This window comes from Pipistrellus hanaki (genome assembly GCF_964339955.1).
Source record: "Pipistrellus hanaki genome assembly, chromosome: 21".
NCBI lineage: Eukaryota > Metazoa > Chordata > Mammalia > Chiroptera > Vespertilionidae > Pipistrellus > Pipistrellus hanaki.
The window spans coordinates 9358749-9382238 of NC_140523.1; the positions used below are offsets into that span (position 1 = coordinate 9358749).

A 23490-nucleotide genomic window follows, 5' to 3' on the forward strand; every position below is an offset into this window, starting at 1 on the left:
TTGGAGTGCTTCCCCATACACCGAAAGGTCACAGGGTCGATTGCCTGTCGGTACATACCTAGGTTGCAAGAGGTGGCCGATTGATGTTTCTCTCTTCCTCTCCCTTCCTCTCTCTCTCTCTAATCAATAACAACATATCCGGCCTAACTGGTGTGGCTCAATAGATAGAGCATTGGCCTGCGGACTGAAGGGTCCCAGGTTCGATTCCGGTCAAGGGTATGTACCTTGGTTGCAGGCACATCCCCAGTAGCGTGCAGGAGGCAGCTGATAGATGTTTCTTTCTCATTCATGTTTCTAACTCTCTGTCCCTCTCCCTTCCTCTCTGTAAAAAAAATCAATAAAATATATATTTTTAAAAATAAATAAAAACATATCCACAGGTGAGGATTTAAAGTGAAAAGTATCTAGCTCCCCATCTCCCTCCAAAAAAATTTTTTTACTTCAATTTTAACTGGTTCATATTTTTTTGAGTAATAAAATGATTAATTTTATAAGATTTTTTAAAAATGAATTATAAGCTTCATCCTGCAGACTGAAGGGTTCTGGGTTCGATTTAGGCCAAGGGCACGTGCATGGATTGTAGGCTCGATCCCCAGCAGGGGGCGTGCAGGAGGCAGCTGATCCATGATATTCTCTCATCATTGATGTTTCTATCTCTCTCTCCCTCTCCCTTCCTCTCTGAAATATATAAAAATAAAGAATGACGTCTGACTACCTTAAATAAACCACACTTATGTATGTGTTATATAGCAAGCATGTCCAACTGATGGCTCACAGGCACATGCAGCCCAGCCAATATCATGGAATGTAAGAAAGGTTTTAATAAAAATTTTGTAACTTCATTTTTACCATATCCTGGATTTTCCGGGTTCCCCAAGACTTTGAGGGACCCCAAATTCGGAGAGCCTCATTGGCCGTGTGAGTTTCTGTGTGTCTGTGTCTATGTGTCTGTGTGCTTGTGGTAGCTGGCTCTGAAGAGATGTAGGATCTCTATCGGTGGTGCCCGAACACGTCTTGAAGATGCGCCATTAAGGACTATGGGCCAGAGAGTGGGAGGTGTACCCAATATCTCTCAGGGAAGTCGATGTGTGAGCACGCCGGCATGCAGGAGACCAGTGTGAACTGAGGTCTCAAGTGCGGGGAAGTGATGGGAGCCTTTCCCAGGTCTGATTTTGGTGTCAGCAGGTGGCGTGGCACCCCAGGATGGAGCCAGTGAAGTGGGGCTGGCGTGGCAGCGCGGGCCCCTGGTGGTGTTGGGTAGGAGCGGGGGCTTCGGCGGGCTCGGTCTGCGTGTCCAAGCGTGGCTGGGCAGCGGCGGCCTCGCTCTCGGAGTGGGGCTGGAGGGTCCTTCCAGTGGATCGCCCCGGCATCCCTATTATGTGACTGTTGTTTTATTTCATGTTGTCCCAGAGCTGTCTTAGACTATCTTACTGCTTTCTATTTTTTTTCCAGTTGCTGCCCTGGTTGGGTGAAATTTTTTCTACCTTATCTTCAATATGGCTGATTTGGCCCTTAGCCTCTTCTAGTCTCCCATAGAAACCTTCCATTGTGTTCCTTGTTAAGTCTATGTCATTCTTCACTTCCTCTAGATTCTCCAACGTTGGTGAATTTCTCAACCTTATAACATTTGTGCATCCTTTTAATCATTACTTTGAATACTTTCTCTGACAAATTGCTTGCTACCATTTCATTTAGTTCCTTTTATTATGATTCTTCTCTGTCTTTCATTTGGGGGTGTTTCTTTGTCTTCCTATTTGTTCTATTCCCTTAAAATTGAATATATATTAATCAAACTGCTATGCAACCCACATTTTTTAAATTGGTCTTATGTAATATTAGATGATTTGTAGTACACAGTGGTGCAGTCTCTCAGGTGACCAGGGCTGGGTATTCTAAGGAGGCATCCTACTTGATATACTTGGGTTGTTCTGGTGTAATTAGGTCTTGAATATTATTGACCACTTCATGGATGGAGCCTGCTCTCAGGGTTCTGATTATGTGGCTTACGTCCTACCACCTTATGCCAAAGATTATGGAGGCACTGAGCCAAATGCACAAAATACAACAGGACAAGACATGACACAGAAGGAAGAGAACATGAATGTAAAGAAGACACCTATAACCCCCAATAAAAGTGACCACCAGAGAAAAAGTGAAAAGATAATTAAAAGAGAGAGCAAGAATGATACAAAGGAGTAAAAAAAGAAAGAAAGAAAAAATAGGGAAAGAAAACACTCAAAACAAACCAAAAGTCACAAACACCCAGGAAAAATTAGGGGTAGTAGATGCTTAGCTTAAAGAAAATATAGGTAAGGAATTGATAAATAGGGGAGACCACACCTACATTCTCTCCAACCCGAGACCGGTTGAGGAATGTCCAATCCAGGACTGTTGGCCCCAAACTGCTTCTGCCTGCCAGCCTGATCAGCCCCTAACCACTCCCATGCCAGCCTGGTTGTTGTCTAACTCCTCCATTGCCATCATGTTTGCCCCCAACATCCTTCCTCTACCAGCCTGGTCAACCCTAACTGCCCTCCCCTGCAGGCTTGGTCAACTCCAACTGCCCTCCCTTGCAAGCCTGGTCCCTCCCAACTGCCCTCGCCTGCTTGCCATCTTGTGACAGCCATCTTGTGTCCACATGGGGGCAGGATTTTTGACCACGAGGGGACAGCCATCTTGTGTGTTGGAGTATTGGTCAATCTGCATATTACTCTTTTATTAGATAGGATAGATGCCTGTGCATGGGTGGGAGCCTGCTGGTTTTCCCTGAAGGGTGTCCCAGATTAGGGTGGGGGTTCCCTTGGGCTGTGTGTCGGCCTGGGCCAGAAGCCTGGGGCAGTTTGCAGGCCAGCCAAGCCCCCAGCTACCGAAGCACAGGCCCTATTATCTGGGATTTATTTATCTTCTACAATTGAAACTGCTATAGCCTGGAGTGGAGCCAAGTCTTCTGCTTGCTCCGTGGCAGCAGCCATTTCTGTTGAAATTTATTTACCTTCTATAATTGAAACTTTGTACCTTTAAGCAGAGGTCAAAGCAGGCCAGAGCTGCAGAATCTTGGCTTCCTCAATTGCTGGTGGCAATCCTAGCCTCCTGTTCTCTCCAGTTCCACGGCTGCCGCCATTTCTGTTGGGATTTATGTATCTTCTACAATTGAAACTTTGTAGCCTTAAGCGAAGGCCTGGGTTGGCCAGGGTGTGCAGAAAGATTGGCTTTCTCCATCACCAGGGAAACCCAAGCCTCCCTCCTGCTCTCTCTCTGGCTGCAGCCATCTTGGTTGGGTTAAATTGCATACTCATTCCTGACTGGCTGATGGATGTGGCTTGTGGGTGTAGCAGAGTGATGGTTGATTTGCATATCACTTTTATTACATAGGATTCAGAAAATAGAATGATGGACCAGACCCTCTTCCTATACAGACACTGAAGGCTCTTTGGGACTATTCAGACCCATAAGCTTGGCCTCCTCCTCTTTTTTTTTTTTAAGCTCAAAATGCAGGGTGTAGCAGGAAGTAACTCCTGCCCTGAGCCTACAGGGCAAGAATAACCATTCTGGGGAGAATTGGCCACTTAGGTTTGAAAGATAAACTATGTCACACTTCTAGCAATATATCCCCAAAAGTAGGAAACACCAATCAGAAAGCATGTATGCACACCTATGTTCATAGCAGCACAATGGTAGCTACAAGAGCTACAATTTGGAAACTGCCTAAATGCCCATCAGCAGATGATTTGATTAAAAACCTGTGGTATAGCTGAAACCAGTTTGGCTCAGTGGATTGAGCGTCTGCCTGCGGACTGAAGGGTCCTGGGTACGATTCCAGTCAAGGGCATGTACCTTGGTTGTGGGCACATCCCCGGTGGGGTGTGTGCAGGAGGCAGCTGATCAATGTTTCTCTCTCATAGATGTTTCTAACTCTCTATCCCTCTCTCTTCCTCTCTGCAAAAAATCAATAAAACATATTTTTAAAAATAAAAAATAAAAACCTGTGATACATCTACACAACGGAATATATTGTGCTGCTGTAATAAAGAAGGAAATCTAATTATTTGCAACAGCATGATGCAATATAATAAACATAAACTGATGCACAAAAACAGAACCAGTTTTTGTGCATCAGTTTATGCCCATCCAAACTAAGAGGGAAGGCACAGGAGGGGAAGGTGTCAAAGATTAACAAAAGGACTTGTATGCTTGCATATGAGAATAACCAGTTGGCATAGAAAGCATGAGTCTGAAGGCATGTACTGTTGCGTAGGAGCACGGAGGGAGAGGTTAATGGGGAGAAGGGAAGGAGACTTATGTAATAATTTCAAAAAATAAAGAATTTAAAGTAAAAAAGAAAAAAATGTCCCAATGCAGGACTCTTAGCAATGTATCCCTGCCCTGCTTTCCTCCTCAGGCACCTTAAGCTTGTGCCTCTCTCCTTCCTCAAGGTGAGTATTTGTAATAGAAAAGTCCTGTGTTCTGGGTTTAGAGAGTATAAAAGCAAAGACAAAACCAAACCAAAACAATGAAACTGCATTTTTGTCTCTCCCCAGCACCACGCTGTTTGGCTCTTTCATGGGGAAGCCTTTTGGGGCTTTTGCCTTTGGCTCAGTTTCCCCAGGAGCCAGCTGCCCTGTGGCTTCTCCTTTATGCAGTTCTGTGTTACCCACCTCGTGAAGGGACACAGCTTTAGTGCAACACTGCTGTCTGCTCACCCTCTTGAGCCATTGGCTTGCTGTCCCTCGAAAATCCATTTCCCAGTTCTTGCCATTCTTCTGTGCCCTTCCTTGTTGTAAAGAGTATCTGCTCAGCTGAATCTAATTTCTTAATACCAAGTGGATGTTCTTTGATTTAGTTGCATTTTCAATCGGGCTCAGGAAGAGATGCACAATACTAATGCCTAATCGGCCACCATTTATTTATTTATTTATTTATTTATTTATTTATTTATTTAACAACTTTCTGATCCTTGCTGTTAAAAGCAGCCAGAGTGACTTATATACAGCTTGCAAATACATAGCGCATGCACCCTGCAGGCTACCACCTGGAGTCTGCCAGCCCTTCACAGAACTCTTCAGTGAAGTGCCCACTGACCAACTCTAGATTCACCTTCCCCTATACTGCTGTTACCAGTCACAGCAGGCTTTGTGGACTGTCCTCCATTATTTGTGGACTGTCCTCCACTAGATGCCAGTTTCCAAGGACAGAGGACTCTGCATTTACAGCACATGAAACAGTTGGGCTTAACAGTATCCACAGCTACAGTCTTTATATATGTCCATTATGCTCACCCATGGCTGCTGACCCTCCATCCAACCTGAGCTAAGTTCTCATCCCTACAGCTTCCCTCAGCCCACCCACTCAAGGAACCTGGACGATGAAGTGGCAAAAGGACATTCACAGATACCCAACCTCTCTGCCCCTCAACCATACACCCTAGGAACACACTATTCCCCATAAATCAAAAACTATCACCTCATTTAAGGTCTTCTATGCAAAGGAAAAACTTAGGGAGGGGTTACACCAACCACATCTCAATCTCATAACGTGGACTTATATTGAGACAAACCCTCTCCTTCTGGAAATGCTTGCATTGCAGCTTGTTTTCACCACTCAAAATATACAGCACCATCTCCTGTAGCATCCACGCTACCTCCAGGACTGTTTGGGTAAGGGGGAAGAGGAGAGGAGTGCTTTATTGTTGATAAAATCAAATAGCAAAATAATCCCTAAAATGGAAGAGACTTAAACACCAGAGGGTCTCCGGGATTTGAGTGGGTTGTTTGAGGCAGGACTTTCTAACTGAACTGATTTTGGGGTCCAAAGCACCAAGGGGTTTCTCCCATATACAGAAGTGGGTTCATTTGCAGCAGGAAGGTGCCTAGGGGGTGGGGAGATGCACTCTGGATGGAGATAGAAGAGCCCTGGCCAGCACATCTCAGACAGACACAGAATCCCAATTCCCCCCGTGCTGTGACTGGGCCTCCTCTCTTCCAAACCCTGGGAAGGACACAGTGTGCCCAGCTATAGTGGGCATATCCCAGGTAAAGGCATGAAAGAGTGAGTCAAGTTAGGCTGTGCAGAGGCCTCATCGGCAAATGAATGTTTGCATTTTTTGATAATTCTCATCTGAGGATATTTTAAGAGAAAGAGAGAGAGAGAGAGAGAGAGAGAGAGAGAGAGAGAGAGGGGGAGAGCGCGCGCAAGGGAAGGGGGAGAAGAAGAGAGATATTGAGAGAGACATCAATATAAGTGAGAGAAAAAAAATCAGATGCCTCCTATATCTCCATATGTGCTGGGATCAAATATGCAAAACTAAAACCACAAAGTCAAGTAGGCTTTCTTTCAAGGCCTTGGGCAGGAATGCATTATAAGCCAATATTGGTCAAAGAGTAATTTTCTGTTATGATGCTGTCCCTCCAGAAGCACAGAAAGGTTGGGATTCAAACAATATCTGTTAACTGCAAATAATAGTTGTTAATTCTATGATGATATATCATAATTGTGCTTGATAATCATCCCTAGAAGTGAAAATAAAAAATAAAATAAAATAAATTAAGGTAATAGAGAACAATATCTTTACTAAAAAATCATAAACCAGAGAGAGCACAGTAAGCAATTTACAGGTTGGTGAATTAGATTAGAAATTAAAAGAATTCATAAAAGCATAATTCAATAAAAAAATCTCTTGAGCTACAAATGTATCAGGTAGTAGTTCTGGGCATGTCCTTAAATTCTTACTTGTACTGGAAACATATGAGGAATATAGTACACTATATGTTCCATTAAAAAGTTTAAGATAAAAAAATAGGTCCCAAACAGTCACCTTTAGTGTTATTTTAAGTGACTAAAATGAAATATTCCTGCACATTTAACACTCTTCTCCAGTGTGAATTTTCAGACGTTTAATAAGACTAGGTTTTTGGCTTAAGGGCTTCCCAAATTTATTACCATTTGTATGGCTTCTCTCTAGTGTGAATTCTCTGGTGTTTAATTAATGTACTTCTTTTACTGAACAACTTCCCACATTCAGTACACTCATATGGCTTCTCTCCACTGTGAACTCTCCGGTGTTTAAAGAGTGCACTTCTATCACTGAAGGACTTTCCACATTCATTACACTCATATGGCTTCTCTCCAGTGTGGACATTCAGATGTCTAATAAGGTCATATTTTCGGATAAAAGATTTCCCACATCCAGTACACTCATATGGCTTCTCTCCAGTATGAACTCTCTGGTGTTTAATGAGTTTACTTCTTTCTCTGAAGGACTTCCCACATTCAGTACACTCATATGGCTTCTCTCCAGTGTGTACTCTCTGGTGTGTATTAAGAATTGATTTTTGGCTAAAAGACTTCCCACATTCAGTACACTCATATGGCTTCTCTCCAGTGTGAACTCTCTGGTGTCTAATGAGTTTATTTCTTTCTCTGAAGGACTTCCCACATTCAGTACACTCATATGGCTTCTCTCCGGTGTGGACTTTCATATGTCTAATAAGGTCAGATTTTTGGCTAAAAGACTTCCCACATTCAGCACACTCATATGGCTTCTCTCCAGTGTGGACTCTCTTGTGTGCAATAAGAATTGATTTTTGGCTAAAAGACTTCCCACATTCAGTACACCCATATGGCTTCTCTCCAGTGTGAACTCTTTGGTGTCTAATGAGTTTCCTTCTTTCTCTGAAGAACTTCCCACATTCAGTACACTCATATGGCTTTTCTCCAGTGTGGACTTTCCGATGTATAATAAGGTGAGATTTTTGGCTAAATGTCTTCCCACACTCAGTACACTCATATGGCCTCTCTCCATTGTGATCTCTCTGGTGTTTAAAGAGTGCACTTCTATCACTGAAGGACTTCCCACATTTAGTACACTCATATTGCTTCTCTCCAGTGCAAATTCTCTGATGTATAATTGGGTTACATTTTTGGATTAAAGACTTCCCACATTCAGTATGCTCATATGGCTTCTCTCCAGTTTGAAGTCTGAGGTGTACAGTGAGGTGAGCTCTTCGACGGAAGGAAACCCCACATTTACTACACTCATACATCTCTTTTCCAGGAAAAACTCTCTTATGCCCAATGAGGTTAGAGAATCGTCTAAATACTTTCCTACATTTCTTACACTCATAAATCACTTCTCCAGAAAATTCACCTTGACATTGAACAACTTTCAGGATGTGGCTTGCAGCATTTTCACAGTCACTCCACTGGTGATCACTTTTACAACCAGGAAATTCCTGTGAAACCTCACTATCACAGTGTAGTTCCTCTATGCTGAGAGTGGCCTGGTGCTGGTGAAGCTCAAAGGTGTATTGCAAATCTTCCCCAACCTCCCTGCGAGTTGAAGGCACCATCGTTAAGTAGAAGCTGTACCTGCTCATATCGGATGTCCAGTCCATAGCATGTTTCCAGGACTCCTCTCCACATTCATTCCTCTGGTGCTGGTGAGGGTATGCACTGAAACATAAGTCTCCAACACATGTATCACTACAGAAGGCTTTCTGCTCAAAGTATGTTGAATGTGAACCAGTTAGGTGAAAAATATGTTGTAACACAGAGAAACACTGCTTACACAGAGGGGTCCTTTGGGTGGCTGGAGCTGTCTTAGAAGCCCTGTCCTGTGACTCTCCTTGTATAGATACGCTATGCTCAGAACAGGACTCCTCATCATCCATTTTATGCCAGCAACCTGAAAAGTGAGAAATGGTGAGAAAATGAATATTGACTGTGTGACAGGGGAAAGTCTCATTGTAAGTGTGTTACACATTACACGTTGGTTCCATGAAATTATTCAATTATAAAAGATGTGCAGGAAGAATGAATAAGAGCCTCTTGTAAAAAAAAATAGAGGCTCTTGTGACTTTTTTGGGCTAATGAAGATTCCAAGACAAGGAGGCCTCAACAGAAGTTTGATACAAACATGCGAAGCACCACATGGATTAGAATATGGATCTCCAGCTCATCCTTTACCTAACAGCATTCACCATGACTTATCTGTTGGGGATCGAGAGAGATGGGAAAGAGGTTGGTCCCATCTTTCTTCAAGTAAATATCAATAAAGGAGTAGTAAGTTTTGAAAATTCTTTAGCACATATAGAAGGGCAACTCATAACACATGTGCAAGCCAATGTTGCAGAATACTGTAGAGGCACCAGTGCAGAGGAACAGGTAATGAAGTAGTGAGCAGTCAGCACTGGGCCTGAGACACAGCTTGCTATAGTATTCAGGGAAGAAAATATTACAGCATTTGAATGGGGCCTTACAAGAACAGCCCATGGTTCATGTTGATAAAAACCATAACATGGCAGAAACTGCCACAAAGAATCCTTACCTAGAGAAAGAGTGTTGAAGTTGAAGCCATGCATGTGGACACTGTTGGTTTCCCTTGAAGAGAAAGTCCAAACTGAGACCCATTATGCTGACTGCAAGACGCCTGACTCCCTAACACTTAATGTACTTTTTGAGATAGCAGGTGTTATAGATGATCTTGGAGTCCTTTGACTAGGCTGCCAGCCACAGCACATTTGACAGGACAGTGGGGGAAATTAGCAGAGGCAATGTTCTGGCTGTGGAAGAGAGAAAGCTATGCCTGAGGAATAAAGGAAGAGAGATCATCACCTCAGGACACTGGGAAAACATGAAGATCTTACCTTCAGATGATACAAGTGCAAACACTTCCAGCATGACATTGCAGTACAGACGTCTCTGAGCCTCATCAAGGAGCCCCCATTCCTCCTGAGAGAAGGTAATGGCCACATCCTCAAAGTTCACAGCCTGTCATAATGGGGACAGTACAACTCATAATCAGAGTCACTCCCAATATTATTAGTCTATCCTACTACCTACCCTCCAAATCCATCTGCTCTTTCCACTCTTCACATTTGAGAAAATGTCAGGCCTTCATTCCATGAAAGGAACTGTCTTATATTCGTGCTGATATTTTTCTTCCAATAACAATTAAGGCAGTTGAATGGATAGAAGATACCTGAGCTCGGGCTCTCCCATGTACGCCACACTGACTCTTATCGATAGATTGGGTATCAAAAGCATAGGTTAGTGAGGGTTATTGGCCATAAAGACAGTGGGAGTGATTTGATACTGTTTTCTCAGGAAATAGCATTGTAGTCCCTCAGATTATTCCTTTAAGACACTAAAAACATCGCATCACACATCACCCTTTTCATCCCAATCTCAATTTGTGAGGCCATTGCTTTGTACTACCTGCTGCACATAGTACCTTGAACAACACATATCTCCCACAGCTTCCTTCCCATTTCAATGGAAATGCAAATATGTTGTGTTGTGGATAAATTGTTTCCTAATAACCTTCTTTTCCAAAATTATAGTTCACCACCTCCAAAATCTAGTTCTCTCTTACCTTATTGTTACATCTAGGAACCACTGAAATGGACTCTTTCTTCAGTCACTCATGTCAATGTCATGGTGCTGTGGCCATGAATTCACATTCCCTTTCTGAGTGCACATCACTCTTTCTACCACACCTCTCTAAAACCTGCACTTTCCCAGCCCCAGCCCCTATGAAGATCTCCTGGCCTTTTACTTATTAGTCTGCATGTCAGGTACAGAGAATGATTGCCATATTGAATCCGGATCAAGCACTGCCCAGACTCTGATAGTCCACACTCATAGACACAGCCTTGATTCCTGCTATGTAGGCCTCTCTCCATGACTGTTTATTTCTTTCAACCTCAACTATTAAGAACAACAACCAGATCTCAAATATCTATAGTCCACCTCCTCTTATGCTGCAGTTGATGTTCATTTATTAGTCACAGCCAACAACTCTCACTTAACCTTCACTCAAGTCCCAGCCCAGATGGCCCCCTGAACCATTCCCAGTGAGTCTCAAATGGCCATTCAAGTCTTCTAGCTAATACACAACACTGACTGCAACTCCCCATAGCCAGGGCACAACAAGAGTCACAAGAAAATCCTGGTGAAAGTTTAGAAAAGTTGATATGTACCAGACGTAGTATCATCTTGTTTAAATTACTCTTTGACCTCAACTAATCTCAGGTCCACTCATCTTTTAAAGGTTTTGGCCACTGCTAAACAATTATCTTTTACCCACACTCTACATGACAATTTCTGCCCCTGTATTGTGTTGTGAAACCACTTCTGACAAACAGTGGCCCCAGGAAGAAAGTTAGCCCTCAGGCTCACACTATGCCTTCTGAACTACTACTCCCATTACCAACCTGACCATGATTCCTTGTATTAAAGTGATATACTGTCCTAAATGATATATCTCATTTTGTTGAGCATAGACCCATACACTGGTGTGAGGTCACATGCCTGGGTTGTGGGCTGGATCCACAGTAGATATTTGCAGGAAGCAACCAATACCTATCGAATATTTTTTGCTCATCCCTGTTGCTCTGTCTCTCTCACCGCCCCCCCACTCTCCCCCCCGAATCTTTCTACATCTAACATCAATAAAAATATACATATATGTATTTTTAAAAAAATTTATTTTATTGATTTTTCACAGAGAGAAGGGGTCAGGTATAGAGAGCTAGAAACATTGCTGAGAGAGATACATCGACCAGCTGCCTCCTGCACACTCCCCACCGGGAATATGCCCCCAACCAAAGTACACATGCCATTGACCGAAATTGAACCTGGGACCTTTGAGTCTACAGGCCGACGCTCTATCCACTGAGCCAAACTGGTTTCGGCTATATATGTATTTTTATAGACATACCCTGCAGGTTCCTGATTCAGCTCTCTTTACTCATTGCACATTTTGGAACCTATGTGTGGAGGACCTCATACTGACTACACTGATTGTCAGAAACAAGGTCCACATCATGAACCCCTACTTCTGGCCTTAGGATTCTTGGCTTAGTTCTATTCAAAGTGCCCAGGTGCAAGGAATACAAGAGCAGAGATAGTCCCACAACCCAATCTCATGAGCCACAAGTGTGTGAGGTGCTGAAATAAGTTCCACAAACCCGTATACATAATCAATTCTACATTTACAGGATTTTGTGAAAAGATTATGGTCTGTTGAGAACCTGGCAACCACCAGGCTCTAGGTGTTCACAGTGCTCAGTGCCCTTGCCCTTGCCCAGAGGCTAGGTGCACTCTAGGTGCCTGTATATCTCAGTCCTCAGTGCTCACTCTTCCATTTCCCTTACCATTTACAGGAATGCCCCTTCCTGTCCACAGCTGCTGTCCTCTGTCTTCTAGTCTATTTTTCCACTGAGCAATGTTAGGAAAAGCTTGAACCCTACTTCATAAAATGTCCCTCTTTCCCCCCCACCCCCCACAACCATCTATGGTCCCAGTGTTCTGAGAGTGAAGGCAAAACTCCTCATGCAAAACCACACCTCATCTCACTGTTGCCTTTACACCCAGAACAGGCCAGGGTTTCCCAATCCTCCCTGCTCAGTGTCACCATCACGTCCTTACAAAGTGGCACTGCGACTTCTACCAGCTTCCCCATCAGCCATCAGGAGGGACTCACCATCCTTAGCGTTGGACCTGAGAGGCCCGCTTCCCAGGCTGGAGGGTTCTGTGGGGTCAGGTTGCGGGAACGCTGTGAGCAGAGAGGAACTGGGAAGCACGGAGATGCCAATCTCGAGCTGTTGAGGTCCCGGTGCCTCAGACACACCCTGCACCACGGAAGCTGACCCCAGGCCTCTTCCTATTCCTGACTAGTGCCCTAAAGCCTGAGAATGTGTGAAGAAAAACCTAAAATGTAAAAATCGCCACCTGGAGGAGGCATAAGTCTGGCCCTAACTGGATGAGCACATCATAATTCCCTTTGGGTCCACCCATACTTGTGCAGTTCTTTCTGGGTATTGTAGTTTTTAAAACAGCCGAGCCTAGCTAGAAACCCAACCAATGAATTAGGTGAATACAAGTGTTGTGGTAAAGTGAGTGATAGCTGGGGAGGGACAAGATGCATCCATAGGCTTGACAAACTGCCAAAGACAAACTGATCTCCTAAGGGAAGAGCATAGTAGGACTGAAAGAGATCCACCAAGGATATACACACAGGGGGAAATTGGAGACATTAGTGATAGTATCAATGCTGTAAACTACACGTTTACTTTTCTTAAATAATGAAATCCAGCTGGTGTGTCTCAATGGTTGTACATTAACCTATGAACCAGGAAGTTGTGGTTCTTTCCCTGTTCAGGGCATAACATGGGTTGCAGGCTCAATTCCCAGTGTAGGGGTGGAGTCGTGCAGGAGGCAGCTAATCAATGATTCTCTCTCATCATTCATGTTTTTAGCTCCTCTTCCTTTCCCTTCCACTCTATAAAATCAATGAAACAATTTAATACCATACATACATGCATAACCCATGGACATAGACAATAATGTAGTGAGGGCCTAGAATAAGTGGCAGTAAGGTAGAGGGGGAAAAGGAGGGAGTGATATTGGGGAAACTGGGAAGATCTTAATAGAGTCAACAACTACAACAAAAGAATAGTGTGCACTGTCAGTGTAGCTCAGTGGTGGTGCATGTACATATGAGCCAAATTATCATTGGTTCCATATCAGGTCAAGGCACATGCCCAGGTTGGCAGCTCCATTCTTGGAGGGGGAATGCAGGAGGCAGCGGGACAATGATTCTTTCTCATCATTGATGTTTCTCCCTCTCGCTTTTTCTCTAAAAATTCAATAAAATATTTTAAAAATGAATAGTGTTAAGACTGATTTGATTCAGCAAGATCAAAGTGAGTGTGGGCCATCACGTTTTCTCCTAAGGGTTGTAAGCAAAATCATGTCATGACCTGTCTTTATAGAGGATGTCCCAGGCATAACCAGCCTAAAACAGATGTGCTTTAGGTTTGCCTAAGGTATGTGAGTTCTTGACTTCATACAGAAAAGATTTCACAACATTAGTTCAGAAGATTTTGAGGGTAGAGTGGGATGATGAAAGAAATTAGATTTCTTAGATGCTGAATTATCTGCCTATAGTTTAAATCATTAACTCATTCTAAAAACTGGCAAAATTTTCTGACCAGACTTTTCAACCAAAGAGATAAAGGCAGTGTAAAAAAATGCATAAAGAAATGCTCACCATAAAAATGTGTTAGGGGGCTGAAACTGGTTCGGCTCAGTGGATAGAGCTTTCAGCCTGCAGACTGAAAGGTCCCAGGTTCGATTCTGGTCAAGGACATGTACCTTGGTTACGGGCACATTCACAGCAGGGGGTGTGCAGAAGGCAGCTGATTGAGGTTTCTAACACTCTATTTCTCTCTTCATCTCTGTAAAAAATCAATAAAATTTATTTTTTTTAAATGTCTTAGGGGAATGTATTTAAAACAAGTTAACACTATATTTTCAGCCCTGCAGTTTAAAATTTTTAAATATTGCATGAGCTCACATGGATAAAGTAAAATTTTCATCATTGTGGGTACCTGGAAAGGCAAAGGGAATAACCATTTCAGTTCCCAGTTCTGCGTGCCTTAAAAAGTAAAACCCTCATCTATACTACAACAGTTAGATAAGTAAAACATATTTTATGAAGAACTGTACCTAATATTCCCTGAAAATTTATTTATAATATCCCAAACCTGGAAATAACAAAAACCATAGTCAGATCAAAAGATAAAGTGGTTATTCACAGAACAAAATACTACTCAACAATAAAGAATAATGATCTTTTCACCTAAGAATTAGTGTTCAGCCGAAACCGGTTTGGCTCAGTAGATAGAGCATTGGCTTGTGGACTGAAAGGTCCTAGGTTCGATTGCGGTCAAGAGCATGTACCTTGGTTCGGACACATCCCCAGTAAGGGGGTGTGCAAGAGGAAGCTGATTGATGATTCTCTCTCATCAATATTTTTAACTCTCTATCCCTCTCTCTTGCTCTCTGTAAAAAATCAAATATATATACACATATATATGTGTATATATGTATAATAATTAGTGTTCAATCATAAAATAACTGTGTACCATGAAAGAGTTCAATATTTGTTAAGGCTTACACAAATTATAGTGTTTAATATTATGAAAAATATAAATAATCTTTTCAAGAAAGAAAAATGAGTGATTTTATTAAGAATGGAAGGCAGAAAGAAGGGTAGGAGGTAAATTTAGGGTGTACTAAAGTAGCTTTAGAGTTGTTGGTATGAAATTAATACAAAAGTTAGTAAATAATAACACAAATTTATTTTCTTTCCTGGCCATTGCACTTCAGTTGGTTGGGCAGCATTCCTTGCCCTGAAAGCCCACTGGTTTCAGACCAAGTCAGAGAACACGTCTACCTGGATGCCCTGTGTCATGCAGACTTTCTTTCAATTCTTTGGTTAGCAAATGCAAAAGCCAATATTGGACAAAGAGAGATTTTCTGCCATTATTATGTGCCTATCCAGAGCACAGAAAGTTTGGCATCCCGCAAATGCTGAGTCATATTAATGTAATCTCTTAAAGGAAACATTAAGTATTAAGGTGCTGCCCTGCTCAGGGGGCTCAGTGAACTGGAACATCCTATTTTAAAGCACACCCTCAAAATTGATGTCTTGTTTGATTCATGCTAAGTGCACTTAACTACCTAGCATGTAAATTAAATTTTTGTTCACAAAGCAAAAAGGAGGCAATTGATTCATGTTTCCTGTTTCTATCAATGCTTCTTTTTTATTTTCTCTCTCTCTCTCTCTCTCTCTCTCTCTCTCTCTCTCTCTCTCTCTCTCTCATTCTCCCACTCTCCTCCCTCCCTCAAATTAACAAACAATTCCTTGGGACAGAATTGAAAAGAACAAGCTGTTTGTGTTTCAATACATAAGTACATATGTTTAAATCTAAAACTACTGTGTTTCCCCGACAATAAGACCTACTTACAGGTTTCCTTCTGAGTGTAATATAAGGCATCCCCCGAAAATAAGGCTCCCCCAAGGCTAAACATGAGAGATTTGGTCCACTGATTCTGAAAGAAATGGAGTCACAAGAAATTCACCAGGAAATTCAGGAATTGGATTGTTATGATGATGTTCCAGAAGATGATGACTTGATTGTCATTGAATAAATGAGTAAATTCTTGATACTATACGATTCACAGTTTGTCTTGTTTGTGTTGACATCTACCGTACTACCGTATCGTCTACAGGTAATAAATGCCCTTTATTTTCATTGAACAATACATGTGTATCATATTCTTCTTCATAGTAAAATAAGAATTCGCCTGAAAATAAGACCTAGCACATTTTTGGGAGCAAAAATTAATATAAGACACTGTCTTATTTTCGGGGAAATAGGGTATATATCTAGAACAGTTGTCAGAACCATCTAAATTCAGTGGAAGTATGTCTCCTTTCATGTAAGAGGCTAAAAGAATATCATGGATTTCTGAAGAGAAAAACAAACAAAAAAACACACACAATTAATGTCATAGTCATGATCCCCACTTTGTTTTTATTTAAACCCTTAAATCTGTTGGTTACTGATTAAAGTCATCTCTTTATTTTTTTTAACTTAGGATAGTCTTTGAGTGATAAAAATTAACTTTCCCATGAGAGATGCTGTTTCTGAGGGATTCCATTATAACTTTAGACATTAGAGTGAGCAGGGTCCAAGGAGACTAGAAACTGTGCCTTCCCCAGTGAAAACCATGTTTTAATGCCTATAAATATGGCCAGTGACACAGGAGGCATGAGTCAGCCAACTTGCAGTCTTTCTTAAAGCAGAGACTCCTCTGGGGGTCACATGGAGGCTGCTGCTGGGATTTAAAAGATGATTTCCTGAGACAGCTTTTTGTAAATGTCTAAGGCTCCTCAGGATCTCACATAGTATTTCATCTATTGCATATCCTGCCCCATTACTGTGTCCTCCAGCCAATATTTTGAAATTCTGTGGAAGCTGACCATCATCACTGTTTCCTTATACAATTTGTCATTTTCCTCTGGAGAACTATCCTTGTGGTGAATAAACTGAAGCACCTTCCAGATGCACCTTTACTCATAAATAAGCAAACATGGTTAAGCCCCTGGATTTTTTATGTGCATTCAGGACTGTGTATTCCCCTCTGGCAATGATTTTACAGAAGGGGCTGACCATCAGCTTTTCTGAAGGCAGCCTGGGGCTGGAGGCAAACGGTGAGGCCTCCTGAGAAGGTCAAGTCCTGCCTCAGCGCCCACAAGCCGGCCAGGGCCCTCTTTCTAATTTCTGTTGTCCAAAGCAGCCACAGTGACCTCCCTTCACCTCCCAAATTGGGGAATAGGGGATGAAATCTGCTAGCAGGCTTTCCAACTGGACTCTACCATGCCTGCTCAGATTTTCCCAAGGAGGCCCCCACTAACCACGACTGCCTTTACCTTATGGCTGAGCTCTAGTCACCTCTCATGGCTATGCTGTCCATTGTCTGTGGGCTGTCCTCCACTAGAACACCAGCTCCTAAGCGTACGGGCCTCTATATCTCTGTGGAGTCTGGAACAGTTGGGGCCAACAGTGTCCATGCCCTTTGTACTTACAGGTCTCACCTCTGCACACAATTGGCTGCTGCCTCTACATCCAGTCTTATCCAATTCTCATCCCTAGAGCCTTCCCTCAGCCCACCCACTCAAGGACCCTGCCCCTCTCCAGCCCTGTCCCAGATACCCACCTCTCTGCTCCTTCACTCACACACCCCAGCAGCACACTTTGCTCAGAGTTCAGGGTCCATAAACTCACTTGAGGAGCATGTCTCATCTTTAGTGGAAACATCCCAGGCACAGCCAGAAAAGAGTGTAGAGGGGTGGGCAGTGCAGGCAGTAGACCAGTCTCAGTGCAGCAGGGGGATGCTTACCCAGGAAGGAAAGATCAGGGACACTTTCTCTCTTTGGAATGATAAATATCTAGAACATCCTTTAGTGGCCAAACTTGAAGATACTTGTAACCCAGCAGGGGACCACCTGGCTCAGCAGCTTGCAGCCCCACCTGCCAGACAGACAGGGAATCAGCCTCTGCAGAGACAGCTCTCTCACCCTCTGGGCAGAGCAATGGCTGGAGCACTTCATTACAGTGGAGGAGGCTGGCCCTGCCTGGGTCAGTTTTCTTGCAGCACATGCTGACTCCCAGGTCATGACCCCAAGGACTCTTACAGCAGAGCTTGCTCCGTTTCCCACTCACCAAGGCCCCAAAGAACAGAGGGGCCACCAGCCTGGACTACGACTAGGGAGGGCCTCAGAGCCACCCACATGGCCCAGCACCAATTTTTCTGGCAGATTCCCTAGACTCTGTTCTGTTCACAGCCTTGAAACCTGAGAGGAATCGGGACACTTCATCCTCCTGAATCTGAAAGAGGTCATTTTCCACATCCAGCTGGAAGGTGCAGGGACCACGAGGGACTGTTTCGGAGGATAATTCTCCTGGTGCTTTTAGTCACAGAGATCACACTGATGCCATCATCCCCTGGGAGTGAGTGTGTAGCTCAGCCCTGGTTCCCCACCTGCTACACTGACAGCAATGGCAGCTCCCATACTGTTCTCTGGGTCATTGCCTGCTCTGCCCTCATGGGAACCCCGGCTGCTGGTCACCACGGGCCCTGGGCTGTGCTTGTGTTCACAAGTGTGTCGACTAATTAGGTGATTAATACATATATTTTAGAGAGTGAGAAAAAAAAGATATATATATATATATATAGAGAGAGAGAGAGAGAGAGAGAGAGAGAGAGCGAGAGAGAGAGAGAGACACCCATTATTTTTATACATTTTTGGTTCTTGACCAGGGATGGAACTTGTAATCTTGACATTATTGAGATGCATTTTTTGACCTACTGCGTCATCAAACATATGTGGAATTTTAAGTAAAATTATCCAATAATGTACCTGAGAATAGATACAAAAAACAAAACAACAACAACAATAAAAAATCATGATGATAGATAGTAGTGTAAGGCTGGAATAGGGTTCATAGGGTTAAATTTGTATCTTTTCCACATTGAATAAATTTCAAGTAAGCTGTTTGAAAGGGAGACTGTATTTTTGCATCAGTTATTTTTTTATGACAAAAACAAACCACCGATAAGAGCCTGAGGAACTTAGTTTCAGTGACACAACCATGCAGGGAAACACCAAAAGAGCATGTTTCCTTCTTTCTTTCTTTTTTTTTTTTTTTGAATGTACATTTTAAATTAATTCTACTTAAATCAAATTTTTAAAAATATTTAAATTTGATGTTTCCCAATAATTTTACTCTTATTATGAAAGTTCTTGGACATATCGAATATTGTTATGTCAGAAAAAAAAATATAATGATGTGTTACTAAAATATCTTATCTCATCCATGTATAATTCCATTATTTGACAGTTTGAACCTCACAATGATGAGAGTATTTACACCAGGGATATTAACAAAGATTACCAATGTAGACTTCACTAATGCATTACTGAAGGCTTGGACTTACATAGGAATAGCGGAGAATGTTAACAATGCATTCCCCTTTTTGTAGCTTACATTTTCAGAACCAACAGTTGGCATTAGGATCCCAATCACTGACTGATCATTGCAAAAAAAAAAAAACAAACAACAACAAAAAAAACCAGTCACACTAGAAAATTACAAGTCTCATAATTTGCATGTCTTCAATTGATCTCTTAATTTATCATTTCAGGTTCTATGATACTCAGAATGCTCATTGAGGTGAAAATTATTGTTTCAATTATTCCTGAAGATCACAAATAACAACAGATTTATAAACATGTTGTTTAAATTGATTTTTAAAGGGACTGAAAGAGAAAAACACTAATTGGCTGTCTTCTTCAAGGACCCACACTGAGGACCCAGCTGACATGCCCCCTCCTGTGTGCCCTCACTGGATTGGAACTGGAAACATTTCTGCGCATGGGAGCATGTTCAACCAATTGAACCACCCCCAGAGGTCCATTTCTTGCTTTCCATATGAAAATATCACACTATGAAGAGAAAAACAGGTGTTTGTGACAAGTTCCTCTGTCAGGGACTTGAGCCATCTGGTGCAGGAATTTGGAAGAACCCATGGGTGACTACAGGTGGTTGATGGTTTATTACAAACAGAGCAGCCCAAACCTGGCTGGTCAGTGGCAGCATATTTATACATTCAAACAAAAGAGGTCTCATGCCAATTAGTGGTGCTCAAGCTAAATGAACACAAACAGGTGTATAACTGTGCTCTTATGCATTGTATATAGTGTTACTGCTGAGGGATTGTGCCCTCACATAAAAAGGGCATAAGGGGCCTTTGCCATTGTAATTCTGGTGTGTCCTTTTCTGTATGCATGGGCATGGCAAGTTGGCCTTGAACCTCCAGTTTACTCTGCACAGGGCCCCTATAGCAGACTATCTATGCTATATAATAAAGAAGAAATGTGCAAATTGACTATTCCACAAAGATGGTGGTGCCCACAGAGAAGGCAGGGGCTTCCATAACAAAGATGGCTGCACCCACAGTGGAGGCCAAGTTCCTGTAATGAGCCTTAAGGAGCAATCAGCAGGGACCTGAGGTTGTGTCCCCACTAACCCCATGGGACTTGACTGGGGACCTCAGGCTGCATCGCCTTTTGGTGCCAGGCTGGTTGACCTTAGGCTTTGCCCCCCACCCAGCAGGTCTAGATGGGGGACCTCAGACCACACCCTGTGCCCAATGGGGATTGACGGGGGACCTTAGGCTGCACCCCGCTGCCATGGCACTGGGCCAGGGTACCTGAGCTCATGCCTCCCACATGGCGGGGCTTGACAGGGGACCTCAGAGCACAACTCCCACTCTGGCACCAGTCTGGGGGATCTTGGGCCGTGACCCCACCCAGCAGGGCTTGATGAGGGACCTCAGGCTGCAGCCCCCCTGCCTTGACACCAGGCCAGGAGACCTGAGACCACACCCCCACTCTGGCACCAGGCCAAAGGACCTGAGGCCAAGCCCCCTACCTGGAGGGGCTGGCAGGGGACCTCAGGACATACTCCTTGCACTGGCACTGATAAGGGAGGAATGTTTGTTTCAGCAATGCAGGAATGCATGGAAACACAAAAGCATATGCTTAAAAACATAGGCTTTAAATCAAATATACTTATATCAAACTTTAAGAAAGTTTTAAAACTGGACAGTTCTCAATAATTTTATTTTGAGAGTTCTTGAGCATATTTGTACCTACTATTATATATCAGCATATTTAAATAAAATATAATGATGTGCTAGTGATATATCTTAACATGTTTATGTTCAGTGCCATCATTTTAGAAGTTTGCAAATGACAATGATGAGAGTATTTACACCAGGAAGTGTAACAAATATTATAAATCTAGCCGAAGCCGGTTTGGCTCAATGGATAGAGCGTCGGTTTGGGGACTGGAAGGTCCCGGGTTTGATTCCGGTCAAGGGCATGTACCTTGGTTTCGGGCATATCCCCAGTGGGGGGTGTGCAGGAGGCAGCTGATCGGTGACTCTCTCTCATCGATGTTTCTAACTCTCCATCTCTCTCCATTTCTCTCTATACAAAATCAATAAAATATATTTTAAAAAATATTATAAATCTAGACTTCACTTAATGTATTATTCAATACTTAAACTTCAAAAAAGGGTACTGGAGAATGTAAACAGTGCAGATTAAATGTATAAGTATATGCTACAAAAAATATATATATTTATTTTTAAATACCTGCAGAGTTCAGAATCAGCTAACTCTTCACTCCAAGACTGGGCACATTCTAGAATCTATGCCCTGTAGGACTCATTACCCTAGTTGCCAAAAGCAAGGTCCACTTCATGTAGCCCTAGTACTGGCCTTAGGATCCTGGACTTAGTGTCAGCTAAAAGTCCCCAGGTCCAAGGGCTACAAGAGCGGTTCACAGTACCGAGACTCTACCATCTCAGAGGCCAGAGGTGTGTGAGGCCTGAAATAAGCTCGACAAACCTAATCAATTTTGCATTTGCAGGAATTCATGGAATGAAAATGGTCTGTTGAGAGCCTGGAAAACATCTCCAGGTTCTATGGGCTCAGGCTGCTCAGTGCCCTTGCCCAGCCCTGAGGCCAGGTGCCCTCCTGGTGCCTGTATGATCTCAGGGCTCAGTCCTCAGTGCTCACTATTCCAGTTCCCTTATCATTTACAGGACTTCTACTTCCTGTCCACAGCTGCTGTCCTCTTTCTCCTAGTCTGTTCTTCCTCTGAGCAATGTCAGCAAAAGTTAGAATCCTTCCTCAGAAAATGTCCCTCTTTAAAAAAAAAAAAAAAAAAAAAAAAAAAATATATATATATATATATATATGTATGTGTATATATATATATATATATATATATATATATATATATATATATATTAATGATTTTACACAGACAGGAATTGAGAGAGATGAGAGTTTGAGACATCAAGAGAGAAATATTGATCAGCCTCGCCCTGCAAGCGCCCACAACCACGGTACATGCCCTTGACTGGAATTGGACCTGGGACCTTTCAGTCCTCAGGTCGACGCTCTATCCACTGAGCCGAACAGGTTTCGGCAATATCCCTCTTTTTTTCACACCCATCTGTGGCCCCAGCGTTTGAAAATGAAAGTAAAACTCCTCATCACGTTGTTGCCTTAGTTTACACCCACTATGGGCCTGGGTTCCTGAATCCTCCCAGCTCTGTACCACCATCGCCTCCTTACAAGGTGGCACTGCCGCCTTCCACCCTCTTCCCATCACCCATGTGTCACCAGGAGGGACTCACCATCCTGAGCACTGAGACCTGGGCGGCAGAACCCGAGAGGCTCACTCCCCAGGCTGGAGGGTTCAGAGGTTCAGGCTGCGGGGACGCTGTGAGCAGAGGTGTCGGGAGGCACGGAGATGACACTCTCGGGCTGTTGGGGCTCCAGGCGCCTCAGATATGCCCTGCACCGCAAGAGCCTTGGGTCCTAGGCCTCCTCTGCCTCCTACTTCTCAGGACCAGTGTTCTGAAGCTGTGAGTCCCAGAAGAACCTGCTGTTTAAAATGTCCACCACGAGGACGAAGGCGGAAGTCCCGCCCTAACCGGAAGCACTGGAACAAAAGTGCCCTTTAGCTCCACCTACATTGCCGCAATGCTTTCTAGGTAATGTAGTTTTCTCAAACGCCAAGGAGAGCTAGCATCCCAGCCAATTAAGTAGGTGAATAAAGGTGATGTGGTTCAGCAAGTGACCCTGGGGAAGAAAAAGATGGGGCCAGAGGCTTGGTTCACTGAAACAGACCGGCAGATCTCCCAGGATAGAAAACTGGGAGAGATCCCCAATAGAATATATGCACAAGCAAAAAATGGGAGACATCTGTAATACTATCCATGTTAAAAAATATTCTTTTATTTCATTTTAGCCCTAATCGGTGTGGATTACTGGAAAGAACATTGGGCTAAGGACTCAAGGGTCGCAGGTTGGATTCTCATCAAGGGCATGTATTTTGCTTGTGGGCACATACCAATAGGGAGTCTGCAGGAGGCAGCTGATTGATGTTTCTAACTCTCTTTCCCTCTCTCTTCCACTCTGTAAAATATCAACAAAATGTTTATTTTTAAAAATACATTTTTATCTTAAATAATACAGCGTACCTGGTATGTCTCAAA

At 43.1% G+C, this 23490-nt stretch overlaps 1 protein-coding gene across 1 annotated transcript; it reads right to left on the reverse strand.

Annotated features, from left to right (window-relative positions):
- Nucleotides 1–5503: 5503 nt before the first annotated feature.
- LOC311614302 (zinc finger protein 551-like) lies at nt 5504–22700 on the reverse strand (the record flags this gene model as incomplete). Its single annotated transcript, XM_084868988.1, has 4 exons — nt 22627–22700; nt 9642–9765; nt 7685–8680; nt 5504–5646 (listed from the first exon to the last, which is right to left on the reverse strand). Exons 1-4 carry the CDS (start codon nt 22627–22629, stop codon nt 5504–5506), a joined length of 1266 nt encoding a protein of 421 aa, XP_084725114.1. The 5' UTR covers nt 22630–22700.
- Between the last annotated feature and the right edge of the window lie 790 nt (nt 22701–23490).